This window comes from Hypomesus transpacificus, unplaced genomic scaffold (assembly GCF_021917145.1).
Source record: "Hypomesus transpacificus isolate Combined female unplaced genomic scaffold, fHypTra1 scaffold_101, whole genome shotgun sequence".
NCBI classification, from domain to species: Eukaryota; Metazoa; Chordata; class Actinopteri; order Osmeriformes; family Osmeridae; genus Hypomesus; species Hypomesus transpacificus.
The window spans coordinates 658792-686572 of record NW_025813696.1 but is presented as its reverse complement, the minus strand read 5'-3'; the positions used below and the strand labels follow the sequence as shown (position 1 = coordinate 686572).

At 46.8% G+C, this 27781-nt stretch overlaps 1 protein-coding gene across 1 annotated transcript; it reads left to right on the top strand.

The window, feature by feature from the left end:
• The first annotated feature begins 2080 nt into the window (after positions 1–2080).
• Positions 2081–27097, top strand: nr4a3 (nuclear receptor subfamily 4, group A, member 3). Its single transcript, XM_047050135.1, is given in 8 exon segments — positions 2081–2249; positions 6122–6951; positions 12545–12674; positions 13469–13557; positions 13559–13633; positions 14090–14289; positions 23600–23778; positions 25920–27097. Coding segments are annotated over 7 exon segments (1761 nt in total). The 5' UTR covers positions 2081–2249; positions 6122–6123; the 3' UTR covers positions 26180–27097.
• The last annotated feature ends 684 nt before the right edge of the window (positions 27098–27781 follow it).

Below are 27781 nucleotides of genomic sequence, written 5' to 3'. Positions count from 1 at the left end.
AAAACGTTGGTCATTGTTTTATAAACAGGCGACACATGTATAGATCAATGGAGGGCAAGATGCATGTCCCGAGACCAACCGTAAATGTCAGCTGTCATCCTGGCAAACCCACAAGGATTAAAAACTGGACTTCCCAGTCTGCTGAAAAATAAATCAGTTTTTCACTAAAACCAGACCCCACTGTTTAGCACTCAACTTGCCCCAGGTTAAGTTTAGTGCAAATTGTCTTAAAGGGTGTATTATATCAGCCCAAACATGCCTTCGCTAGTCCAACATACAGGCCTACCTATAGGACTTAGTCAAATTAAATTACAAGTTTTAAAGACCTTATCCTGCCTGATCGTTTTTCATTCTCTCTCTCTTTCTCGGTTCTGTCTTTTTCTTTGTGTGTGTGTGTGTGTTTGCGTGTGTGATGACAGTTCTTGCTCTGACAGTCTCGCTCTCAGGGCTAATTTACTGTACTTATATATTTCTCTCGCTCTTTTTATCTCTCTTCTTTTCTTTTTATGTTTGCTGGAAGCCTCGCGCTGTCTGGCTTATTGGCGTGGGGGGCTACCAGCGCTCCAGGGCGCGTGCTTTACAGCTCCCTCACCGTTCTCTAGGTTACCGGTGAACGAGACCCCAATGTACCGGCACCCACCGGTCGGCAGGAAAGAGACGGATACATTGAAATAAAGAGTCGACCCTGGACCCCTGTGTTTAGACATGAACATAAACGGGTTCTATAATATGTCACTATAAACAGACACATCGGGTAACCTTCAGTGCATGTAGGTCCTGGAAAACGTCGAAATAGCCAAGAAAAAAATTGGAACATATTAAAAATGAGCTCCAAGGCAAATGTATAATCGACAGTTCCTCTACTTGATGCGCTTGCTGTCAAAGACGAGTGAGTCAAGAGAGAAGACGCTACGGTCAAGTCAGGCAATAATTGATTTTCAAAGTAAACGTCTTCAAACATGAAGTCAGATGACTAGTTGTTATTTATTTTTACTCTGATCTTCCGGTGGCAGTCTGAAAGCAGTTGGCAGAAGTAGACTATCAATTGTAGTAATTGTGTCTTAAACTCGGATATGAAAACAGATCAACCGTCCAAGACAAGTTGGGGACAGAGTCAGGCGACTGATTTCATCTGGGGTGAAACAGGGTTCTAGAGAAGAGAATCCTGTGATGGTAGAGGTAAACAGTAGAGATGTGAGGAGGGCAGGGAGACAGAGATCCCGTATTGTCTTTTGTCTTTTCATGAGCAGCAGAAAGGGGGCACTCGGAGCTTTGAAATTCCCCTGTGCGCTCCACAGCAGCGAGGTGCGCGAGACCCGAACTGTGCTTTGTGGCTTTATGGTGCTTTGGGAAATCAGATGGGTGTCATTTTGGATATTCAGTACCGGACTCTAAGGCCTGACCATAAAGCACCACAAGGTTAAATCAAGAACATTTTAAATGTTTCTGAATATTTATTTATGACCACAAAATGATTGCCCAATAATCCAATTGATTCGTTTGGTTGTCAATCGTTCCCCAAAGAGCGCCTTTCCACAAAGTCAAAATTATATTAAGCCTATTTTGTTGTGCATAACAACGCTGTAACGGTATAACAATAGCTTTCCACTCAATAGCCTAGACTATTTAATTCCATGTTTTTTTATGTAATCTTATGGTGACGGCTTATGTAGTCTAGCCTATTTGAATTTAATCAGAAGGATTTTGTAGAATGTAGAATTGTGCATTATTATTGTAGGTTAGTGCCGTTAAAAAGGTTTGCCTGGGGCATTTGCTACATGTGCTGCTATATTTTAGTCAGTCTAACTATTTTTTCCTTTCATTTTCTGTTACAGAAACTGAGAACATACAAGTTTTATCCTCGGCTTAATTACAACGCCTCTCCTCTGTGCAATATCTCTTTATTAAAATAAGTTTGATCGTGTAAACTTGTGGTATAGATCGTGTAAACTGGTGGTATAATCTATCTATAATCTTTTAGGTTTCTTTACAATCCTCCACTTTGTTTCCGTCTGAGTCATTCCAGGACTCCGCGTGCCTGTGGTTTGATGTCCGTGACCCGTTTGTCTTTTCCCTAGACCGTGGTTCGGAAGAGCACGCGCTGCCGAGCTCAGAGCCCCAGCGACCGGACAGTTCCTCCATCGATCCAGTTAAGACCTGCTCTCTAGAGGAGCACTGTCCACGCCATAGCCGTGCAAGCCCCCATCACCAGATACCCAGCATCATTCAGCGCGAAGCTTTCTCACCAGGTATGCTCGAGTCCCCCAGCCCATATCCTTTCCTGATATCAGTCTCTTGGTGCTCTTGGTGCTTTAGCTCGCGCCCTCCTTATACACACTTTTTTTTTAATCCAGCAGTCTATAAACACATTTTCATATCATCATTATATGCTATATTTCTTAAATACGATAAACTTAACAAACAAATATTTTGTCTTTGATTTAAAATATAATTATAGCGTTTTTGTATGTGTGCTCGTGTGTGTCTGTGTTTCTGTCAACAGGCACCGATAGGCCTGTAGTAGCGAGTCATGTCCATCTAGATATAGGCCTGTAGTAGCGAGTCATGTCCATCTAGATATAGGCCTGTAGTAGCGAGTCATGTCCATCTAGATATAGGCCTGTAGTAGCGAGTTTAAATGTCTATCTAGATATAGGCCTGTAGTAGCGAGTTTAAATGTCTATCTAGATGTGGCCTCTGCTAACCGAAATAGAGAAAAGTCACATTGAGTAGCCTACAATAGCAGGACAAGAAATCAAATAAATGCAATCTGTAGCCTAGATATCGATCCGCCAAATTACTCAATGAGATTAAATGTCTTCAAACCATTGAGACAAAAATAAATTACCCAAATGAAGCATGTGGTTGTTTTTCTCCGATTTTCAAAGAGGTTAAATGTGATGTATGGACACGTGGCAGTCTCTAACTTGCGGTGAGAAGTGACCACAGTTATATAAAATATATTGTATACATATATATATATATATATATATATATATATATATATATATATATGCGTTCACCTGCATTTTGTATCTCTAACTAACCCTTCTCTTGAAACCATCATATGGTGTGTTAAATGGCTCATTGTCCAAAAGCCACAGTCATAGATGGAATGATTCTCCCTTTGTCACTACACTTTGTGTGTGTGTGTGTGTATGAGAGAGAGACACAAAGATTGAATTTAACATACTATATTATTTTGTTGTTGTAGTCCATTGAATAAAAAATAAATTATTTACTATTCATTGATAAGAGCTTGATTAGCAGAATGTTTGTTCTTATGTCTGCACATCATGTTTTGTTTGCTAGATCTATGGCATTCTGACAATGAACAAACGCGCTCAGTTATTGGAACAGCTGCAGTTTGTCCAGTTGAAATGTTCATCTCGAGGTTAGAAACTGCCTCTTCCTGTCTGTCCACCAGTCCTGTCTGATTCTGCTTGCTGTCCTCTGTCCTCCCACCAATTCTCACTCTCTTTCACACACACACACACACACAGACACACACACACAGACACGGATGGTCAATAGAACCTTCCTGTCTTTGCTAGAGAAAGCCCTGCTCTCTAGATGGGTGTCTGTGTGCATGTACACAGAATGCCAGAGTTCAGCTTCATCAGACATGAACGTGTATGTTTGTATGTACACTTACAGTTCAAGCTGACCTACGTCAAAGGAGGATTGTTCGGGTATATATATCAGCCAGATTGGGTTTACATTATCACAGTATCTATCTTTCAGTCAAATACTATTCCCAGGTGAGGTCAATACAAACACACACGCTCACACACTTGTGTTAAAACACACGCAAACACGCCTTGTTCATCACACATTGAGATTAAGTTCCTTCACACTTTGGTCATGACTCAGGATGAATGGGTGTCATTAAATAACAGGTTTTTAAAATCCTGGTTGGGAGCAATTTAAAGAGAGATGACAGGTGAGGTTCAGTGTTGTTGGCCAATGAGCTGCTACTCTACAGCCCACGTGCATCACGCTCACCTTTCTGTCTGTGTGCCGCTCGGATGCCTCTGTAGTGGCGAAATGACGTCCTGTGACGCGCGTGCATGTGTGTTTTCCGCGTAGGTGGTAGAAGAGCTGCTTGGTCATTCGCAAGGCCGTCATAGAAATAAAACCGAGGTGATGACGTTATAAAACCTAGGTGATGACGTTAAAGCGCGTCTGGCTTTACTCGCCCACCAGAGTTCCAGATTCGGTGAATGAATAGAACGCGCGCGTCCCATTTCCTGATATTTTTTTACTTAACTGTCGCTTGACCCCGTGTCCGGTCAGCACGGGGCGCACTTGGCAAATCACCGTGACATGTAGATTAGTGTCCTTGATAAAGATCTTTCTGCGAGTCTTTGAATAACTGTAGAGACCTTGCCCTTAGGTAGACATAGTCATCAGATATGATTTGATTGTCTTTGGAACTACTTTTAATGAACGCCTCACTCCCCTTACTCAGTCTTTATCATGGGATAATTATATATTTTCTGTGCCCAAGCATTGCATGTCGCACAATTTTAATGGATTAAGTTGATTTGAGAAAGTAAGCACGCATATTTAATGACAAGTCCTGTAAAACAAATACCTTTGCTATTATGAAGTAGGCCTAACTATAGTATTTAATGTGTACACTTGCTTTGTAGGATTATGTTTTTTTGTTTATTATTGACCATGCACTTCCTTCAGAAACGCGAACTCTAGCTGACGCGGCCTGATGTGCGTGAGCTTGGTGGGTTTGTGTGTTTTTCGGAGAGGAAGCCGACTAGGTGAACGGCAGTGATATGGCCCATATTAGTCTACATTTATATGACGCGTGGGGAATGAGGGCGATTACGACAACGCACGCTGAGCGTCAACGGGAGCTGCGCTCTGTTGACAGTTCCCTGCTTGAGAGCGATGAGCAAACATCGCAAACGCTAGGTGCCGTGGCACTCACGATTGATTACACACACACACACAAGCACGCACGCACACATACAAATACGTAACACAGCAAACCACTTCAGTTGCCATACTTTACAGGTGTGTGTTTGTTATGTCATGCTCCTGCTGCAAAGTTGGATGTAGCTTACATTTCTGAAGATTTCTGACAGAATAAAAAAACACACATTCACATAACTACTACAATAAAAAAAAATGTCTGCTAATCAGTCATTTAATTGAATAATTAATTTAATTTAGTATATGTCACTGCAGCCATGCTGTAAAAAAGTCCCTTGATAGCTATTTGCAGTGTCCGTGTGCTTGTGTGTGTGTGTGTGTGTCTGTGTGTGTTTGTTAACAAGGGTCCAACATCAGGTGGGAGTCAGTCTATCTGCCTCTCTTCAACTGCATCAGAAATAGGAATCACGCACACACACACACACACACACACAGCCACATAGCCACACTTACACAACTAAGAAGTACAGTATAGTCCTTATTACTGTAGTATTGTCACAGTAAATCATTTAATTGTTAAACAAACACTAATTGTTTAATTAGTTGTTTAATTGGGTGGAATCTGTCTAAATATTCACTGTTGTTTGACTGCACTGTTTGTGAGAATGAGCCGTTTTGTCAAATGATTTAAAGATGAAGTTTGAGCTGCAGGGACAAATAAGCAGACATTAACTGTAAATCAACAAGTAAATGTTCCAAATCCTCCCTTCACATGTGACTGAACACAAGCCAGGTTTCCTCAGCAGTGTAGGTAACCATGTACACCAGCTGACTATTTATAAATGGTTTATAACCTGACACATGTCCTATCATAGACATGTTTGATTTAAGCACTCGGTAATTTAGAAACCTCCTGCCCCTCTTGGTCCAGGGGTCACCTCATACTGAATGGGTTCTATGGTTATGGCTGTAGTTGTGGGGTTATGTCTAGTTGTGCTTATTTATGGCTTATTGAGTGGTGTTGTCTAACCCTAAACCTGTGATTCGGGTCTTTTCTGCCTCCCATCTGCCTTTCATCCTCACTTATTGGCTAAAAGTGTTGGAGCTTGATACTAACAACTGACCAACAATGTGCTTGTTTGTTTAACAATTAATCAAACGTAAAAAAGAAAAAATAAATTGACAATTTTACTCTCTCTCTCTCTCTCTCTCCCCCCCCCCCCCGTAGACATGCCCTGTGTGCAGGCTCACTATGGGCCCGCCCCTCCCGGCTCTGCCTACTCTGGCCAGTCTTTCGGTTACCCGGGCGACAGCTACAGCTCTGACCTCATGACTCCGGACTACACCAAGCTGGACCTGGGCGGGGGGGACATCTCGGCCGCAGCGACCACGTCCCTGCCCAGCTTCAACGTGTTTGTGGAGGGCAGCTATGAGCCCAAGTCGTCCTGCCTGTATCAGACGCCCTCCCACAGGCCCACCATCAAAAAGGAGGAGGATAGCTACCCCTCAGCCCCCACTCTGGAGGCCATGTCCTCTTCTTCCATGTACTTTAAACAGTCCCCGCCCTCCACCCCCACCACTCCCTCTCTGCCCCCCCAGCCAGGCTCCTCCTTCCTCTGGGAGGACCACTCCCTGGGCCCACCCAGCCACCCCCACCTGGAATCTTTGGGCTCTGGCCCCCTCAAGTCCCCCCGCTTCTCCCACTTCTATCAGCACTCGCCCCCCCACAGCGGGGGCACCGTGGGGGGGTACGAGGGGCTGGGGGGCGGGCTTGCACGCTCCTCCTCCTCTTCCTCCTCCTCATCCTCCTCGGCTCCCCACCCTCATGGCCCGCCTCTGGAGCAACACATGTACCAGCTGCACCGCGGGGCAGGGGGCAGCAGCCTGGCCTTCCGCTCGCTGGCTCTGGGTCCTTGTGCCACCCTGCTGGGGGACAGCCTGCCCTCGCCCCCCCCACGGGGCCCCCCGGGGGAGGGCACCTGTGCTGTGTGTGGAGACAACGCTGCCTGCCAGCACTACGGGGTTCGTACCTGTGAGGGCTGCAAAGGCTTCTTCAAGGTAAACTCACCTGGCCACCTGGCACCTGCCACTCTCTCCTCCCTGATCTCTCACTCGGTCTCCTCGGTCTCCTCTTTCCCCTCCCTCCCTCCCTCCCTCCCTCCCTCCCTCCCTCCCTCCCTCCCTCCCTCCCTCCCTCCCTCCCTCTCTCCCTTCCCTCCCTCTCTCCCTTCCCTCCCTCCCTCTCTCCCCTCTATCTCCCCCCCCCTCTCTCTCTCTCTCTCTCTCTCTCTCTCTCTCCTCTCCCCCCTCCTTCCTTTCCTCACCGTCACCTCAGTTGGCACTTCATGAGCCCAGCTCAGTCTCATTCTGTGTCTTTGTCTGCCTTTTCACTTTCTTTCTCTCGCTCTCTTTTTCTCTCTGTATCTCTTGCTCTCTCTTTCTCTGTCTTCACTGAGTGCTCTCTAAATCGTCCCAGAGGCGTTACCAAGGCACAAGGTGCCTGTGAGGGTCGTCTCCCACAGCGACCAGCACAGCAGAGTCTGTGTGTGTGTGTGTGTGTGTGCGTGTGTGTGTGTGTGTGAATGTGTGTGTGTGTTTGTGTGTGTGTGTGTGTGTGTTGCATGACTGCAGGGTTTGTTAAAAACGTGTGTCCTCCCAGAGACAACCAAGGATTTGGTTGGCAACGCACACACACACACATGCATACTTCGTCAGAGAGAGATCGCAAAACAACATGAGAATATTGACTCTAATAGCCTGTCAATATTTTGGTAGATGTGAGTCATTTCTTCCCATCAAACATTAAATTACTTAAATGACTGTTCTCTCACATCCTATATTACGCATCCCACTCACACATACGTACGTACACACACATATACACACATATGTACACACACATACGTACACACACATACGTACACAAGGAACAATTTAATTATACTGTTAGTCTGATTTTAGTCTCAGGCATTTTCAAAGAGTACTAATATTTTTTCAAACACTTAAGTGCAAAAGGTTTACAGTGATTAGGGTTAGGGTTAGGTTCACTCAGTATTATTAGGGGTAGGGTTAGGGTTAGGGTTAGGGTTAGGTTCACTCAGTATTATTAGGGTTAGGGGTAGGGTTAGGGTTAGGGTTAGGTTCACTCAGTATTATTAGGGTTAGGGGTAGGGTTAGGGTTGGGGTAGGTTCACTCAGTATTATTATAGATTTGTATATATTTTTTGAATAATTTGCAGACTTCTGATTTGGTGCTCACTGAAACATGCCACAAAAAACTATGAATTTTTAAGACTGTATATGTTATATAGAGTTAGAAGGAGAACATTTGTATACGAAGAGAGAGAGAGAGGGAGAGAGAGAGAGAGAGAGAGAGAGAAAAGAGAGAGAGAGAGAGAGAGAGAGAAAGAGTAAGGGAGAAAGAGAGAGAGAAAGAGTAAGGGAGAAAGAGAAAGAGTAAGGGAGAAGGAGAGAGAGAGAGAAAGATATTGAGAGAGAGGGAGAGAGGGAGAGAGAGAGAGAGCAAAAGAAAGACGAAGAGTGCAAACACAGAGATAATTGAATAACGCCTCTGGTAGGTGGAAATGAATTATCCCTCTTTTCAATTAGTTTCACAATTTGTTTTTATTTAGTAATTAATGAAACAGCGTCTGGTGGCAGCAAGCTTCAGGCTGTGTGTTAGCTACACAAGTCAGCACACAGCCTGTCAGACATCACTAACGTCTGCTACACACACACACACACACATAAACAGACTCTCTCACACTCCAATGCACATGAACCTATACACGTACAGACACACACACACACAATTAAACGAACACATGCAAAAACATTCATACACATCCAGATTTTAATCAGCCATAGACCATTTGGACAACATTATTTGGATTTACTTGTTTACCATTGAATTGGTCAGGAAACTTTGAATGCTGGTATTTACCAGGACTTCACCAGAACACAGAAAGTGTTATGTACTGTTCATTGCATTTTGTATCCAATTTTGAACTAATTATATCTAATCTAGTGTATGATTTCATAGTAGTGTTATTAGGGATCCATTGTTATATAATTTGTCCAATCTGAAAACATTTGCACTAATGCCAAATTAAAGTCATTTTCCCTTGAATAAGCATTAATTTGCTGTCAGTTAAATATATATTTTTTCCTCACAACGCACCTGGTAGGTACTGTAGAGTTTCCTATTGATATGTTAATAGAGACTATGAATTTTTGTTGTTCTGGAACATTATTTCAAAATAAGAATAGGAGGAGTAGGAGTAAATGTTTTTGTAGTACTACATTCAATATCGTAGTCTTATGTTAGTGGTCCCTAAATGGCCCCATAAATTACACATAATGTAGAGAGAGAGAGAGAGAGAGAGAGAGAGAGAGAGAGAGAGAGAGAGAGAGAGAGAGAGAGAGAGAGAGAGAGAGAGAGAGAGAGAGAGAGAGAGAGAGAGAGAAGAAGAAGGAAAGAAGGAAATCAAATCAAGAAGCTGGATATAGAGAGAACGTAAAACTAACAGAACCAAGGAAGCATTACTCCTACTAGTCATTGAGAGCTGAAGGGAACTAACCAATAACACACACACACATATATATACACACACATGCAGGCATGTGAACCCTGAAGCATGTTCCTGTACAGCAATCTCACTGTCCCAAACACCACCCCCATACATTGTAAGATAACTACATTATTTAAAAAAGAAATAAATGAATCATGAATAGATAAATAAATAAATGCTAATCTGCCCCAGCACTTTTAATTAGAGATGGACAGCAGTGCAGTAACAGTCATACTGCCTGGAGAGAGAGAGAGAGAGAGAGAGCTGTCTGATAGGCCATGATAAGTGGGGGAGGGGGGAGGGGGGAGGGAGGAGGAGGGTCCCCAAAGGCTTTCAATTTAAGCTTGGGCTATTAGCACATGTTACATGTCATGAATCTGCTTCAGCAAGCCTCAGCCCAACCTTTGAGAACACCCATGGTGTGTGTGCCTGTGTGTGTATGTCTGTGTGTGTGTGTGTGTGTCTATGTGTGTGTAAAACTCTGTGGACTCAGTCTGTACCTCCTTTCTCCCAGATTCTAGTCTACCCAGCTAGCACAGTCAGCCCTGCCTAGTCCTGGTCCTAGTCCTGGTCTAGTCCTAGTCCTGGTCCTAGTCCTGGGCCTAGTCCACACAAGATAGAACAATCAGCCTTTATTCAATTTCCACTTCTGAACCTTGTCTGGAGGTTGAACTTAGTCACCATAATTAAAATCATATTTCAAATGTAAATTTGAATTAGGGCAGATGACAACATCATACAGTTTATTTCAGGAAGTCAACACTATGCAGTTATGCTTATTAATTAGTGCTAATTATCCAGAAATTTAAATATAATTTTTATTAAATGCATATATCTGCTGATATGGAGATGTTTTAGGAAGGAAACACTGCAAATTAATGTGTTTGTTTTACATTTGATACATTGATTCATGTGCTCTCTCTACCTCTCACTCTCTCTATCTCTCACACACACCCACAAACACACAATAGCAGTTCAACAAACAGATATTATATATCAACATTTTGTTTTTTAAAACTGCCTCTGAGACCACGAACCTGAGGCCCCAATAAACAGACTGATCACGTGATCCTCCACTGCCCTCCTCATCTTATCAGTGTGTGTGTTTGTGTGTGTGTGCACATGCCTCCTGCCTTCTGGTCTATTGATGAGCATCAGCGATGAGTGAGTTAGGCTGCATTAGCCGTGATGCGTGGCGTCTGAGCTTTGACGCCAGTCACGCTGCACCAAAGACTGTTCTCTCTCCAGGTCCCAGACAACGTCCTCGCGCAGCCGCAGCCAGAGGAACAGGACACAACGTACACTCATAAGAGCTCAGTTCATCAGAATCGGATCCATTTATTAGAGATGAAGGGGTTCTAGGAAGCATACAGCCATGACTAGATCAGGCTTAGGGTCACACCCCTTCAGGGAGAGAAATCTACTAAATCAACATTCCTCAGAAGCGGTTCAGTATTGAGTTTTACAGCAACTCTTAAGGCAACACAGGAAACAACGGGGGAATTCTGTCGAGGCAGTTTTTAAAACGGGTAAAGATTTTCTGAAAAGGCGTTGAAAGTTTTCATGAGCATACCTGTGTTTGGTAGAAATGGAGACGTGTGAGAATTTTTAAATTTAAATTGGGTGTGCAAATGATCACAATAACGGACCAATAACGGACCAATTTCAATGTATCTGTTTTGTTTTTATTGACTTATGTCTATGCAGGGGTAATTATGCTATCTTAAACATTTTCATTGAATATTGATATTTTTGTAGTCAAATTTTCTATCGAAACAAAACCCTAATACGATGATTTAGGTAATAGAAGCAAAGAAAGAATAGCTGCGTGTCCGTACGTACTGCGTCAGGATTGTGCGGCTGCGCTCAGCGTGTTTAAGTTTAGGCTAAACTTAAAGGATGCAATCCTCTACAACCAGGTTAGCTTTAGTTGGCTAATGACCATTACTAACTTATCCCCGCGCGCACGGGTCATTGACAATTTAAGAGATGAGAGCGAGACCGTCACGGCGATTAGGGGTGCCATGGCAACCTCTCATCCCGCGCTGGCCTCCATTACGCGCCAGTTCCGCCCTTACGCCGGAGCATATGGAATAATTGGTGTGTTATTGGTCTCCCGGGGGAATAGGCATGTGTGGCGCGAGGGGTTCCTAATTGGATTTATTTGTTTTGATGTGTTTTAGAGGCGTTAACGAACGAGACTCCCTAACTCCCCCTTCCGCTATCTTTCTCTCTCTCAATCTCTCTCTCTCTCTTACACACACACACACCCCCCACACACTAAAACGGTTCACTGGTGCGCATTCATGTGGTTCAATGAGTTACAAATGTTCACCCAGAACTGACCGTTTTATGGACTTAAACTGCTCATAAGTCTCAGGACGTCTTGATGTTGGAGCAAATGTGATTCCTAAATAGTTTTACAGGCCGCATATGCAACTGGTTTGTGTATTTGATGTGTAGTCCGGCTCAGCTGTGTCAGTCAGTGGTTAGGTGCAGAGCCTCAGTCTTCAGAGCGCGCACAGCGCACGTACATCTCAATACAGGCTTCTGTTGTGTCTCCTTCACAAGGGGAGCGCGCCCGGCCCAGCGCGGCCCGTTTGTGATTTCATTTTAATAAGGTCAGTAATAATCGCGCGAGCCAGCCGAGTAGAAAACAGTTCCCGCGGGGCCCATTGAGAGGCGCGATGCGCGAGGCCCCTGAGGTGCCACGAGCTGACCCGCGAGCTTCACAAACAATCTGATCATGCAGCTTTGCGGCCGCTGTCTCTTGTCTCGCGGGACCCGGCTCGGCACGCCAGGCGCTCAGCCCCATTGTCAGCGGTGGCGTTAATAAAATTGTCCCTCCTGCAGGCGAGGCATGTTAGGAAATTAATTTTATCTAATTATACTGATGTCACCGCCGCCTTTCAGAGCGTAATTAAAATTTGACCTGCGAGTTTCCGCTTTCTTTCTTCGCTGGAGAGAAAAAAACAGGAATTGGATTAAGTAAATCAAGTGTTTTGGCGGCTGATTGTGTCTCTCCTCCGGTGTGTGTTCAGTTGCCTCGGCTGATACGGTTATTTGTGTGTCTCCCGCAGCGAACTGTGCAGAAGAATGCCAAGTATGTGTGTCTGGCCAGTAAAAACTGCCCGGTGGACAAGAGGAGACGTAACCGCTGCCAGTACTGTCGCTTCCAGAAGTGCCTCAGCGTTGGCATGGTGAAGGAAGGTAACTTAACATCCACCAGCACGCCATCACTCACATGTGTAGCTTATATCCTGTACAACCCCCCAACCTCTTAATCAAGTCAATTTGACTGACCCACTGATATCCATGGTGACAGCTTTGTGTATATCTGTAATCAGAGTCTAATTGCCCGGTAATGGCCTGGCCTATTGCACAGTCACACAGGTGGTCCAATACAACACTCCACAAAGTCACTGATAGTTCAACTCATTCTCACTGGAGCTGATCCTTATTCATCACCCCAACACCACTGTTTACTGGTGGTGATGGGTGTGCTGGTCAAGGACCGGGCCTGGGTCTGGTGCTACATCCACCAGTGCTGGTGTTCAACAGTGCTGGTGTTCACCAGTGCTGGACCAGTGTCTAGGGGACAAGTTGTCTGAAGCAGTTACAGACTGCAGCTCACTTAGTTGCTGCTGCTGTATTCAGTCCTATGACCGTGTCTCTGTCTGTCACACACTGATGTCCTCTCTCACTCTATGCTCTCACATTAAGTGATTCACTGCTCAGAGACATGGACACTCCACTGCCCTCTGCTGGTCACAGAGAGAGACAACTCAGGGATATTAGATCAGAGATGTGGATCTGAGATGTGGATCTAAGATGTGGAACTTTTGTATCTGTCTTAAGAGTGGATCACTCTAGTGGTTTCAGTGTTCAGTGTTCACTTCTCTCCTGACCTCCCTCTCTATCCCTGGGTCTCTCTTATTTTCATTGTCTCTCTCTCTCTTGTCTGGTGATGGATTCTGATCTCTCTTTCTCCTCTCTCTTCTCAGTGGTGCGCACTGATAACCTGAAGGGGCGTCGCGGCCGCCTGCCCTCCAAACCAAAGAGCCCCCTGCAGACCGAGTCATCCCCCCCGTCCCCCCCCCCTCAGCCTACTCTCTGCCCTGCTCAGGGCCTACTCCCACTGCACCCCCCGTGAGCTCGACTACAGCCAGGTAAGGCTCACCCTCCCGCTCACAAGACCACCGTGGTGCTCTGAGACCCAGGGAGCTGGAGAGGATGGAGTGTCTATCGAAACGTATCTCTCTCTCTCTTTCTGTCTTTCTCTCTTTCTACCTGCCTTTTTCTTTCCCTATCTCTCCTCTCTCTCTTTCTCTGTCTATCTCTCTTCCTATCTCTTTCTCTCTCTGTTTCTCTCTCTCCTGTTTGGGGATGCGTTAGACGTGTTTGTGTCTTCAGTGTTTTTCAGTTTTTATTTTTATTGATGTATTGTTGTGTTATCTGGACCATGTGATACGGAGCATTGTGTTAGGGTTATATGTGAGAAGGATCATAGTGTAGTGTCCAGTAATACAGGTGTGTTAAAACTCTCTCCTTTCTCTTTCTGTCTTTGTTTTTCTATCTATCTCTCTCTTTTTCTATCTATATCTCTCTTTCTCCATATCCCATAGTTCAGTGCAGCGGATCCTCCCTCCTCTTTGTCGGACGCCCAGCACATCCAGCTCTTTTATAGGCTTCTCACTGCCTCCATGGATACCACACGTTGCTGGGCTGACCGGCTTCCGGGCTTCTCCGAGCTCAACCGCGACGACCAGAACCTGCTCATAGACTCCGCCTTCCTGGAGTTGTTCGTGCTGCGATTGGCTCACAGGTAATGTTGCCATAACTACGTGGTGATGATCTTGACATATGTTCATAACACTGTGGTGATGTCCGTGAGTTTCACCATGTCACTGTGCAAACATGTCAATGAAGGGTCTAGACTCGAGGTCTACTGGTCTACAGGTCTACAGGTCTACTGCTCTACAGGGCTACAGGGCTACAGGGCTGAGGTAGTGTGGTAGTGAGGTAGTGTGGTAGTGAGGTAGTGTGGTAGTGAGGTAGTGAAGTAGTGAGGTAGTGTCGTAGTGAGGTAGTGAGGCAGTGAGGTAGTGTGGTAGTGAGGTAGTGTGGTAGTGAGGTAGTGAGGTAGTGAGGTAGTATGGTAGTAAGGTAGTAAGGTAGTGTGGTAGTGAAGTAGTGTGGTAGTGAGGTAGTGTGGTAGTGAGGTAGTGAGGTAGTGAGGTAGTGTGGTAGTGTGGTAGTAAGGTAGTGTGGTAGTGAGGTAGTGTGGTAGTGAAGTAGTGAAGTAGTGAAGTAGTGAGGTAGTGTGGTAGTGTCGTAGTGAGGTAGTGAGGCAGTGAGGTAGTGTGGTAGTGAGGTAGTGTGGTAGTGAGGTAGTGAGGTAGTGAGGTAGTATGGTAGTAAGGGAGTAAGGTAGTGTGGTAGTGAAGTAGTGTGGTAGTGAGGTAGTGTGGTAGTGGGGCAGTGAGGTAGTAAAGTAGTAAGGTAGTGAGGTAGTGTGGTAGTGAGGTAATGAGATAGTGAGGTAGTGTGGTAGTAAGGTAGTGAGGTAGTGTGGTAGTGAGGCAGTAAGGTAGTGAGATAGTGTGGTAGTGAGGTAGGGAGGCAGTGTGGTAGTTTGGTAGGGAGGTAGTGTGGTAGTGTGGTAGTTTGGTAGGGAGGTAGTGTGGTAGTTAGGTAGTGTGGTAGTGTGGTAGTGAGGTAGGGAGGCAGTGTGGTAGTTTGGTAGGGAGGTAGTGAGGTAGTGTCGTAGTGTCGTAGTGAGGTAGTGTGGTAGTGTGGTAGTGTGGTAGTAAGGTAGTAAGGTAGTGTGGCAGTGAGGTAGTGTGGTAGTGAGGTAGTGAAGTAGTGAAGTTGTGAAGTAGTGAGGTAGTGTGGTAGTGTCGTAGTGTCGTAGTGAGGTAGTGAGGTAGTATGGTAGTAAGGTGGTAAGGTAGTGTGGTAGTGAAGTAGTGTGGTAGTGAGGTAGTGTGGTAGTGTCGTAGTGAGGTAGTGAGGTAGTGAGGTAGTGCGATAGTGTGGTAGTAAGGTAGTGTGGTAGTGAGGTAGTGTGGTAGTGAGGTAGTGAAGTAGTGAGGTAGTGTGGTAGTGTCGTAGTGAGGTAGTGAGGCAGTGAGGTAGTGTGGTAGTGAGGTAGTGTGGTAGTGAGGTAGTGAGGTAGTGAGGTAGTATGGTAGTAAGGTAGTAAGGTAGTGTGGTAGTGAAGTAGTGTGGTAGTGAGGTAGTGTGGTAGTGAGGTAGTGAGGTAGTGTGGTAGTGTGGTAGTAAGGTAGTGTGGTAGTGAGGTAGTGAGGTAGTGTGGTAGTGAAGTAGTGAAGTAGTGAAGTAGTGAGGTAGTGTGGTAGTGTCGTAGTGAGGCAGTGAGGTAGTATGGTAGTAAGGTAGTAAGGTAGTGTGGTAGTGAAGTAGTGTGGTAGTGAGGTAGTGTGGTAGTGGGGCAGTGAGGTAGTAAGGTAGTAAGGTAGTGAGGTAGTGAGGTAGTGTGGTAGTGAGGTAATGAGATAGTGAGGTAGTGTGGTAGTAAGGTAGTGAGGTAGTGTGGTAGTGAGGCAGTAAGGTAGTGAGATAGTGTGGTAGTGAGGTAGGGAGGCAGTGTGGTAGTTTGGTAGGGAGGTAGTGTGGTAGTTTGGTAGGGAGGTAGTGTGGTAGTTAGGTAGTGTGGTAGTGTGGTAGTGAGGTAGGGAGGCAGTGTGGTAGTTTGGTAGGGAGGTAGTGAGGTAGTGAGGTAGTGTCGTAGTGTCGTAGTGAGGTAGTGAGGTAGTGTGGTAGTGTGGTAGTAAGGTAGTAAGGTAGTGTGGCAGTGAGGTAGTGTGGTAGTGAGGTAGTGAAGTAGTGAAGTTGTGAAGTAGTGAGGTAGTGTCGTAGTGTCGTAGTGAGGTAGTGAGGTAGTGAGGTAGTATGGTAGTAAGGTGGTAAGGTAGTGTGGTAGTGAAGTAGTGTGGTAGTGAGGTAGTGTGGTAGTGTCGTAGTGAGGTAGTGAGGTAGTGTGGTAGTGTGGTAGTGTGGTAGTAAGGTAGTGTGGTAGTGAGGTAGTGTGGTAGTGAGGTAGTGAAGTAGTGAGGTCGTGTGGTAGTGTCGTAGTGAGGTAGTGAGGCAGTGAGGTAGTGTGGTAGTGAGGTAGTGTGGTAGTGAAGTAGTGTGGTAGTGAGGTAGTGTGGTAGTGGGGCAGTGAGGTAGTAAGGTAGTAAGGTAGTGAGGTAGTGAGGTAGTGTGGTAGTGAGGTAATGAGATAGTGAGGTAGTGTGGTAGTAAGGTAGTGAGGTAGTGTGGTAGTGAGGCAGTAAGGTAGTGAGATAGTGTGGTAGTGAGGTAGGGAGGCAGTGTGGTAGTTTGGTAGGGAGGTAGTGTGGTAGTGTGGTAGTTTGGTAGGGAGGTAGTGTGGTAGTTAGGTAGTGTGGTAGTGTGGTAGTGAGGTAGGGAGGCAGTGTGGTAGTTTGGTAGGGAGGTAGTGTGGTAGTGAGGTAGTGAGGTAGTGTCGTAGTGAGGTAGTGAGGTAGTGTGATAGTGTGGTAGTGTGGTAGTGTGGTAGTAAGGTAGTAAGGTAGTGTGGCAGTGAGGTAGTGTGGTAGTGAGGTAGTGAAGTAGTGAAGTAGTGAAGTAGTGAAGTAGTGAGGTAGTGTGGTAGTGTCGTAGTGTGGTAGTGTCGTAGTGAGGTAGTGAGGCAGTGAGGTAGTGAGGTAGTGAGGTAGTGTGGTAGTGAGGTACTGAGGTAGTTTGGTAGTGAGGTAGTATGGTAGTGTGGTAGTGAAGTAGTGTGGTAGTGAGGTAGTGTGGTAGTGGGGCAGTGAGGTAGTAAGGTAGTAAGGTAGTGAGGTAGTGAGGTAGTGTGGTAGTGAGGTAATGAGATAGTGAGGTAGTGTGGTAGTAAGGTAGTGAGGTAGTGTGGTAGTGAGGCAGTAAGGTAGTGAGATAGTGTGGTAGTGAGGTAGGGAGGCAGTGTGGTAGTTTGGTAGGGAGGTAGTGTGGTAGTGTGGTAGTTTGGTAGGGAGGTAGTGTGGTAGTTAGGTAGTGTGGTAGTGAGGTAGGGAGGCAGTGTGGTAGTTTGGTAGGGAGGTAGTGTGGTAGTGTGGTAGTGTGGTAGTTTGGTAGGGAGGTAGTGTGGTAGTTAGGTAGTGTGGTAGTGTGGTAGTGAGGTAGTGGGGTAGTGTGGTAGTGTGGTAGTAAGGTAGTGAGGTAGTGTGGTAGAAAGGTAGTGTGGTAGTGAGGTAGTAAGGTAGTGAGGTAGTGTGGTAGTAAGGTAGTGTGGTAGAAAGGTAGTGTGGTAGAAAGGTAGTGTGGTAGTAAGGTAGTGTGGTAGTGAGGTAGTGAGGTAGTGAGGTAGTGTGGTAGTGTGGTAGTGAGGTAGTGTGATAGTGTGTTACTGTGTTAGTGTGGTAGTAAGGTAGTGTGGTAGTGTGGTAGTAAGGTAGTGAGGTAGTGTGGTAGTGTGGTAGTGAGGTAGGGAAGCAGTGTGGTAGTTTGGTAGGGAGGTAGGGAGGTAGTGTGGTAGTTTGGTAGGGAGGTAGTGTGGTAGTTAGGTAGTGTGGTAGTGAGGTAGTGAGGTAGTGTGGTAGTGTGGTAGTAAGGTAGTGAGGTAGTGAGGTAGAAAGGTAGTGTGGTAGTGTGGTAGTGTGGTAGTGAGGTAGTAAGGTAGTGAGGTAGTGTGGTGTAAGGTAGTGTGGTAGTGTGGTAGAAAGGTAGTGTGGTAGTGTGGTAGTGTGGTAGTGTGGTAGTGAGGTAGTGTGGTAGTGTGGTAGTAAGGTAGTGAGGTCGTGTGGTAGTGTGTTAGTGTGTTAGTGTGGTAGTAAGGTAGTGTGGTAGTGTGGTAGTAAGGTAGTGTGGTAGTAAGGTAGTGTGGTAGTGTGGTAGTAAGGTAGTGAGGTAGTGAGGTAGTAAGGTAGTGTGGTAGTGAGGTAGTGTGGTAGAAAGGTGGTGTGGTAGTGTGGTAGTAAGGTAGTGAGGTAGTAAGGAAGTGAGGTAGTGAGGTAGTGTGGTAGTAAGGTAGTGAGGTAGTGTGGTAGTAAGGTAGTGTGGTAGTGTGGTAGTAAGGTAGTGTGGTAGTGTGGTAGTGTGGTAGTGTGTTAGTAAGGTAGTGTGGTAGTGTGGTAGTCTGTTAGTAAGGTAGTGTGTGCATGTGTATGACTGTCCGCCCAGAGCAGTAGGAGTGAACTGACTAATTATCATATCAACAGGATTATGAATTATGAGTCCAACACCACGACAGTGGCAACACCCACAAACATCCGTCAGTTTTCTGTTATTAGTCTGTTATCTGACGCACAGTGATGGATGTGTGTGTGTTTGTGTGTGTTTGTGTGTTTGGGTTTGAGAGATGTGTTGGTTTAAGCATGATGCGGCAAGTAAAGTGACTGTAATATAAAATAATGAATGAATCCTGTGTGATGAGTCGTGATCCTAGAGAGATCATGGATTAGGGTTAGGGTTAGTTCATGTGATGTAGGAACTGCACCAAGCCCTTCAGCCATTCTGTGTCTGTGTGTAAGGTAGTGTACATTTTCATTTGTGTTTGTGTGTACGAAAAGGAGAGCCACAGAGAGAGAAAGAGAGAAGAGAAAGTGAAAAAAGAGAAGATACAGAAAGAGAGAAGAGAGAGTGAAAAAAGAAAGAGAAGATACAGAAAGAGAGAAGAGAGAGTGAAAGCGAGAGAGACACATGAAAGACAGTGAGAGAGCAGCCGTGGAGAGATGGGATGGATACCTGCCGGGCTGTTGTCAGCAACCCCAGAGCCGTCTGGGCTGCCGGGTTGCCAAGGGTTACCGGGCTGACCCTCTAGGGCATGTGCTCGGGTAAATTTATGGGATGGAGAGGAGGGGTTACAAGCCATCGTCTAGGGAACCAACGCAGACACACACAAAAACACTTGCAGACAAACACAGTGTGGTGTGGAACAACGTTCCCTGGTGCCCAGCCTGGAGCGCAGGTGCAGGGTGGGTAGGGGTGGGTGGTGGCAACTCATCCCCACCAGGGGGCACCAGCCTGGGCTCCTGACTCACTCTAGGCTGGGGACTCACAGAGGCCTCTGTCCAACACACACACTCATGCACGCAAACACCCACCAAATCCCTCACCTCAGTATCAGCCAAACTCCCACAGCACTGGATAAATCACATCAACACTCTCAGAGCAGTGTTCTACCTTCTGACTCTTCCTACAAACACACAAACACATATACACACTCACACACATACACACACACACACTACACACAAACATACGCACACCCACATACACGCACACACTCACACCAGTACAGTGACTGAAGTTGTGGCTTTGTTTTGACCCTCGGCTGAACTCTGATTCTTTTAGGTTAATGTGTTTGTGTGTGGGCTGATGACAGTGTTTGTGTAACAAAGAGAGAGAGAGACAGCATGTGAGGGTGTGTGTTCAGAGAGAGAGAGACAGCATGTGAGGGTGTGTGTTCAGAGAGAGAGAGACAGCATGTGAGGGTGTGTGTTCAGAGAGAGAGAGACAGCATGTGAGGGTGTGTGTTCAGAGAGAGAGAGACAGCATGTGAGGGTGTGTGTTCAGAGAGAGAGTGACAGCATGTGAGGGTGTGTGTTCAGAGAGAGAGAGAGAGAGAGAGAGACAGCATGTGAGTGTGTGTGTTCAGAGAAAGAGAGAGAGAGAGACAGCATGTGAGTGTGTGTGTTCAGAGAGAGAGAGAGAGAGAGAGAGAGAGAGACAGCATGTGAGTGTGTGTGTTCAGAGAGAGAGAGAGGGAGACACCATGTGAGTGTGTGTGTTCAGAGAGAGAGAGAGAGAGAGAGAGAGACAGCATGTGAGTGTGTGTGTTCAGAGAAAGAGAGAGAGAGACACCATGTGAGTGTGTGTGTTCAGAGAGAGAGAGAGAGAGAGAGGGAGACACCATGTGAGTGTGTGTGTTCAGAGAGAGAGAGAGAGAGAGAGAGAGAGAGAGAGAGAGAGAGAGAGACAGCATGTGAGTGTGTGTGTTCAGAGAGAGAGAGAGAGAGAGAGCATGTGAGTGTGTGTGTTCAGAGAGAGTGCAGCATATTTGCCTCGGCCGTCGAAGCTGGCATTGCAGTTTGTGCTCCGTTTTCAAACGGTTTCCGTGGTTATTGGTCAATTACCGTGGTGACGGTGTAGTCAAGGGAGAACGAAATGTGTGGCAGAAATCCAGCAGTGAGTGATGTTTGTTTCCATCTGTCCATCCTGAGTGTGTGTGTATCCATGTGTGCATGAGTGTGTGTGTGGGTGTGTGTGTGAGTGAGTAAGTCATGGTACATCTCTCTGTAAGGTCTGCTGGTGCTCGGGGGTTTACAGAGTTGCTGTTTCTCCAGCACACTTTCATCCTTCCATTCTGCCATTTCTTCTCGAGACCCATTCCTCTCTCAATCTTTCTCTAGTGCCTTCTCCTTCTCCTCCATCCATCCCTTTCTTCCCCCTTAGCTCTGCCTCTCCTCTCCTTCCCTCCAAACCTTCTGCCACTGGGACACCCTCTTTCCTCAACTAGCCTGTTCTGATAAAAAACGAAAGTATAAGTGTGTGCGTGTGTGTGTGTGTGCGTTAAGAGGGGTTGTAGTCCCTCTTAAGCTGTAATGAGGATAATTAGACACACAGTATTTCATCTCCCTCTCATAACTGCTAAACCGACAGAGAGCAAACGTTTGTACAGACTGTAATCTAAGGCTCCCCCTCTTTCTCCCCCCCCTCTCTCTCTCTTGCTTCCCCACTCTCACTCCGTCACTCTCACTCACATTGTTCTATTCTTGAATGTCTCTCTCCCTCCTCTTCTCCCCCCTTCTCCTCTCCTCTCATGCCCTCCTGCCTTCCTCCTTTCCTGCCCTCCTCTCCTCCTCTCCTGCCCCCCTCCTCTCGTCTCCTGCCTTCCTCTTCCTCTCCTTTCCTGCCTGCCTTCCTCTTCCCCTCTCCTGCCTTCCTCCTGCCCTCCTCCTCTCCTCTCCTGCCCTCCACTCCTCTCCTGCCCTCCTCCTCTCCTGCCCTCCTCTCCTGCCCTCCTCCTCCTCCTCTCCTGCCCTCCTCCTCCTCCTCTCCTGCCCTCCTCCTCCTCCTCTCCTCTCCTGCCCTCCTCTCCTGCCCTCCTCCTCTCCTCTCCTGCCCTCCTCTCCTCTCCTGCCCTCCTCCTCCTCCTCTCCTCTCCTGCCTTGCTCCTCTCCTCTCCTGCCTTGCTCCTCTCCTCTCCTGCCTTGCTCCTCTCCTGCCTTGCTCCTCTGCTCTCCTGCCCTCCTCCTCCTCTCCTGCCCTCCTCCTCTCCTCTCCGCCCTCCTCCTCCTCTCCTGCCCTCCTCCTCTCCTCTCCTCTCCGCCCTCCTCCTCCTCTCCTGCCTTCCTCCTCCTCCTCTCTTCTCCTCTCCGCCCTCCTCTCCTCTCCTGCCCTCCTCCTCCTCCTCTCCTCTCCTGCCTTGCTCCTCTCCTGCCCTCCTCCTCTCTCTTCTCTCTGTGGTGGATCCATCAGCCTTCTGCAGGATTTTTTATATGAAGGAAGCAGTGCTCGTCTGTCAATAATAAAGAACATGCATCCCTCCCTCCTTCCTTCTCTTTCCCTTTGTCTCTCTTTCTCTCCCCTCTTGTTCCCCCTCTCTCTCCTTCTCCCCCCCTCTCCTCCTCTCCCTCTGTGGGGAAGAGCCATGGCTGTGTGTCGTGAGTAAATGATAGTTAAATTCATCTAAGAGGCTTTTTCATATCCTCATTAGGGGTCTGTGTTTCCACTGTGAACCACAGCCCAGGCACATTAAAGCCTCACCTAAACACACACACACACATACACATACACACACACATATGCATTCACACACACATATACACACATATCCACACACACACTACACCAACACATACATTCACGCATACACGCACACACACAGACATGCCCACATCTATGCACACACATAAGAAACACACAATCGCAGAGCAGCAGCCATCTGTGATTCTGGAACTGGCTCTGAAGAACTCCCAGAGGTTAGGAGCAGTAAAGAGCTCTCACAGGAGAGGGGCTTTCTTACTTTGTGGCGTCAACACAGCTTGACTCCTGTGGGATCTAGATGAGACCTACATTCAATCACACACACACACACTGCTGTACTGCTGCAGCTGCCGCACACACACACCCCGGCCCTCTGCCCTAACCCTTCACCTTCCCCCACATCACCACAACCAAACAGGAATGTTTTAAAATGCTATAATTTGGAAAACGCAAGCTGCATGCCTGCGTTTGATGTGCAGTGTGTGTTTAATGTGTTGTGTGCATGTGTGTGTCTGGGTATGTCTGTGTGTGTGTCTGGGTATGTCCGTGTGTGTGTCTGGGTATGTCTGTGTGTGTGTCTGGGTATGTCCGTGTGTGTGTCTGGGTATGTCTGTGTGTGTGTCTGGGTATGTCCGTGTGTGTGTCTGGGTATGTCCGTGTGTGTGTCTGGGTATGTCTGTGTGTGTGTCTGGGTATGTCCGTGTGTGTGTCTGGGTATGTCCGTGTGTGTGTCTGGGTATGTCTGTGTGTGTGTCTGGGTATGTCCGTGTGTGTGTCTGGGTATGTCTGTGTGTGTGTCTGGGTATGTCTGTGTGTGTGTCTGGGTATGTCTGTGTGTGTGTCTGGGTATGTCTGTGTGTGTGTGCTGCCACTGTTTCTCATTTTACTAATTGTTTACGTGCTTACTGTGAATCAAATATAGAGCCTGTTTTAGTCCAGATTCATCCTCCATCAGGACTTACTGTCCTCCTCTTCCTGTCCTCTCTTCCTGTCTTCCTCTTCCTGTCCTCTTCTTCCTGTCCTCTTCTTCCTGTCTTCCTCTTCCTGTCCTCCTCTTCCTGTCCTCCTCTTCCTGTCTTCCTCTTCCTGTCTTCCTCTTCTTGTCTTCCTGTCTTCCTCTTCCTGTCCTCCTCTTCCTGTCTTCCTCTTCCTGTCTTCTTCTTCCTGTCCTCCTCTTCCTGTCTTCCTCTTCCTGTCTTCCTCTTCCTGTCTTCTTTTTCCTGTCCTCCTCTTCTGTATTGTGGATTGAATTTGAAGCCCACTGACATCCACTTGAATCCACAAATGTTACAACGGAAACAATTCCATCTATCTGGTATGTCCAGATTTAATCTACAATCTAGATTTTTTACTCATTTGTCTCCCTCTCTTATTCCCTCCCTCCCTCCCTCCCTCAGGTCCATGTTGACTGAGGATAAGTTGGTGTTCTGTAACGGCTTGGTGCTGCACAGGTTCCAGTGCCTTCGTGGGTTTGGAGAGTGGTTGGACTCCATCAGAGACTTGTCCTCCCACCTCCAGAGCCTCAACCTGGACGGCTCGGCCTTTGCCTGCCTGGCGGCGCTGGTGCTGCTTACAGGTAGGAAGCTCCACACACCACCCTGGAGCTGGACTTGGTTAACTGTACATTCACACCGTGCTGTCATAGACTGAGAATCACATGGTGAAACGATACGTTTGAGGCTCCTTAACCTGGAATTGGACCATCCTGGGTCCACATCTGCTCCTGATGTTGTCCTTGAACACACACACACACCTACACACACTCATACGGTCACACTCACACACCTTTGTCGTGTAGGTACACCTGATATCCAACTACATCTGCTGCACAGGCTGAACACCTGTCTTTTTAATCAGTTTGTAGTAAGTGTGAACAGCATGTGTGTGTACACGTGTGTGTGTGTGATACATGGTTGTTAAGTGATTGGCAGGTGTTTGCTGGTGAAAAAAAGGAGCAGAGCAGAAATAGATAATCTAATATAATTCACCAATTGAGACAATTTTCCCTTTTTTGAGCACAGACTCAGAGGTTAGGTAATATCAAACGAACCATCCACTCCTTCCCATGCCTACACCTCACCTCCCTCGTTCCCCCCGTCCTCTCCTCCTGTCCCCTCCCCCCTCCTGACCCCCACTCCCTCCAACCCTCCCTGGGGAAGCACTTAACTCCGTGCCGGATCGACCGGCCCACCGTCGAGCCCAGCTCCAGAATGGCGTCCGCGCTGTTCTCAGTGGCATTCTGCCACCTCGGCACAGCACACACTGCCACTGTAGAACCGCCAGAGCCACACAGCCATCGACCGTGCCAGAGTGGCCTCTGCAGAAAGACAGCCATCGATCCCTCCCCAGGACCTCTCGCTCTCACAGAGAGAGGAGGGATAGAGAGGCGTGAGAGAGAGAAAGAGAGCGAGCATAAGAGGCGTGAAATCTGAAGTGAAAGGGGAGGATGTAGAGACATGGCCACCCCAGACATAGAACAGACAAAAGAGTCACATAAACAAACAATAAATAAGCTCGGTGATAATAGACGCCTCAAACCGAGAGTTTCAACCCCTGTAGTACATACATGTGCACAGGGGACACGTCCCAACACACCATGCAAACACACACACATCTTGACACACACACCCTGCAAACACACACACATCTTGACACACACACCCTGCAAACACACACATCTTACACACACACAGACTCACTCAGAAATACCTTTGGTTGTCATGACAGCAGGAGTCTCGTGTTTGTATCACACTAATGAAATAAAACTTCAAAATGTGAAATTAGAAAAAAGTCCTGCTGGATAAAGAGGAAAGAACACATGATCACATCTCTGTCTTTCATACACACGCTGTTGGTGTGTGCATGGGTGCGTTTGCGTGTGTGTCGTTATTACATTTACATTTAGTCATTTAGCAGATGCTCTTATCCAGAGCGACTTACAGTAAGTACAGGGACATTCCCCCGAGGCAAGTAGGGTGAAGTGCCTTGCCCAAGGACACAGCGTCATTTGGCACTGCCGGGAATCGAACCAGCAACCTTCGGATTACTAGACCAATTCCCTAACCGCTCAGCCACCTTTTGTGTGTGTGTGTGTGTGTGTGTGTGCTTATGTGTGTGTGTGTGCTTGTGTGTGTGTGTGTGATGGCAGAACACCCTGTACTAAACACAATGAGTTAGTGTGACATTAGTGACCCTCACCACAGTCTGCTGAGGGGGCCAACAGGGTTGCTATGGGCAGCTGAGTGTTTATGTTTGTGTGTCTAATCTCATTGGCTGCTCATAGTCCAGAATAACCAGCTAATTGTAGAGCACTTGTGTTTATGTCAACCTCTTAAAAGAGATTGAATATTTGTGTTTGTGTGTGTAGTTTTTGTATGTGAGCATGTGGTTGTGTTTATGTCTGTGTGAGAGTGTGTGTGTGTGCAGGACTGTGTGTGGGTGTGTGACTACACTGGGTCTTATTGGGTTAAGGTGTTTATTGATCTGAAGTGAGCGAGAGAGGTTAAAGCCTGTTCAGAACACAAGCCATACAAACTAATGAGACGGAATACAATATAAAATAAGAGGCTATTTCAGCTGGGCTAGCTGGGATCTCTGTCTGCCTGTACCTTGTTTCCTGTTTGTGAACATCTCTATTTTTACTTTATTTCTCCCTCCCTCCCTCCCTCCCTCCCTCCCTCCCTCCCTCCCTCTCTCTCTCTCTCTCTCTCTCTACAGAGCAGGTGCCTGGTCTGAAGGACTCCAAGCGTGTTGAGGAGCTGCAGAATAAGGTGGTCTGTTGCCTTAGAGACCACCTGGGCTTTGGCCCCTCCTCTTCATCTAAAGCCACACCCCCTCTCAGCCGTGTGCTGGGCTTGAAGGCGGAGCTTCGCTCCCAGAGGACCCAGGGCCTCCAGCGCATCTTCTACCTGAAGCTGGAGGATCTTGTCCCGCCCCCTCCCCTTATTGACAGGTTCTTGGACACTTTGCCCTACTGACGCTGGCTGCTCTGCCACCACCTGTAAACGCACACGTCCTGTTTGAGCCTTGTTGCCAGGAGCGCACAGACGCCTCCAGACTGAAGGTACTCACGACCTCTGATCTGCACAGAGCCAGGACAGCCAAACGGAATGCTTTCACACGAAAGGGCAACCAATCAAAGATGCTTTTCACTCAAAAAGACAACCTATCAGATTGCTTTTCACACAGACTTAATAAAATGCTTTACCAATTCTTTTTATATTTCATCCTTTGATTTTTGTTTTCTATTTGAGGGAGGACATCTGAGGAAGAAAAAAAAGATACAACTGAAAAGTTACCAAAAAAAAATCCCTCTCCTCCCTCCGTCTGTGTTAAGTCTCATTTCACTTTGAGGAAGATTACAGTGTTTGTGAAGCCGGTGGGTGGCTGAGCGCTGGCCTGCTTCTCTGCTCTGTGGATCATGAGGGCAGGCGGGGCCTGGATCAGACAGCTGCACAGACCCCGCTGGGTCCTCCACGCTCTCCTGTATACAGGAAGGAAGGGGATGTTTTCTAATTGAATTGTATTGTCAGCAAATGGCCACGTTCAGCATGAACATGTTAAAAACACAGCAGTACACGAAGTGTGTTTGTGAGCGTAGACACACGATGGACAGAACACATGAAATCACAGAATAAACACGTTGGAGTGATCAATGCTCTGGTATCTAAGTGCAATTTCTTAAGTGTTGTCTTATTAAACAAGGAAAAAGGTTTAATTTCAAACTCTAAATTATGTAAATACTAAGAATGGAACTCAGAGAAAGACAGTCTGCCCAGAGACACAGTCTGCCAAGAGAGACAAAGTCTGCCCAGAGACACAGTCTGCCCAGAGAGAGATAGTCTGCCCAGAGAGACAGTCTGCCCACAGAGAGACAGTCTGCCCAGAGAGACAGTCTGCCCAGAGAGACAGTCTGTCCAGAGAGAGACAGTCTGTCCAGAGACACAGTCTGCCCAGAGACACAGTCTGCCCAGAGAGACAGTCTGCCCAGAGACACAGTCTGCCCAGAGAGAGACAGTCTGCCCAGAGACACAGTGTGCCCAGAGAGAGACAGTCTGCCCAGAGAGACAGTCTGCCCAGGCGTCCCAGACTTCAACCTGCTGTCTGTTTTTTTTGTCTTTAAGTCATTTTTAAATCAAGGTTTTGAGTAGAACTACGGAGGAATGAACGTGAGCATAATTTGGCTTTTAAAGCATGTGCTGTTCTCTGAGACGTGCATGAGGAAGAAGAGGAGGAAGAGGAGGCAGGTAGCTTGACACCAGAAGAAGACAGGCAAAACATTCCGCAGTCATGCTCTTTTTCTCTGTTTATATAGCAGAGGCCAAGTGAGGGTGTGGAGGATGTGGTACTGTGAGGGGCAGAATCCCATGCATGGTGTGTTGTAAGATGGACTATGCTGTCATGGCCTCCTGCTCTCACGGTCCTGTCTCATAGTGGCTCCAGGCCTTCACCACACACTAACACACTCACTGCAGCAGTTTCAAATAAGACTTAAGCAAATTCTAGAGTTATAAATATATATATATATATATATATATATACAAAACTAATATTTTGAAATGTTTTTAGCTTTTTCAAAT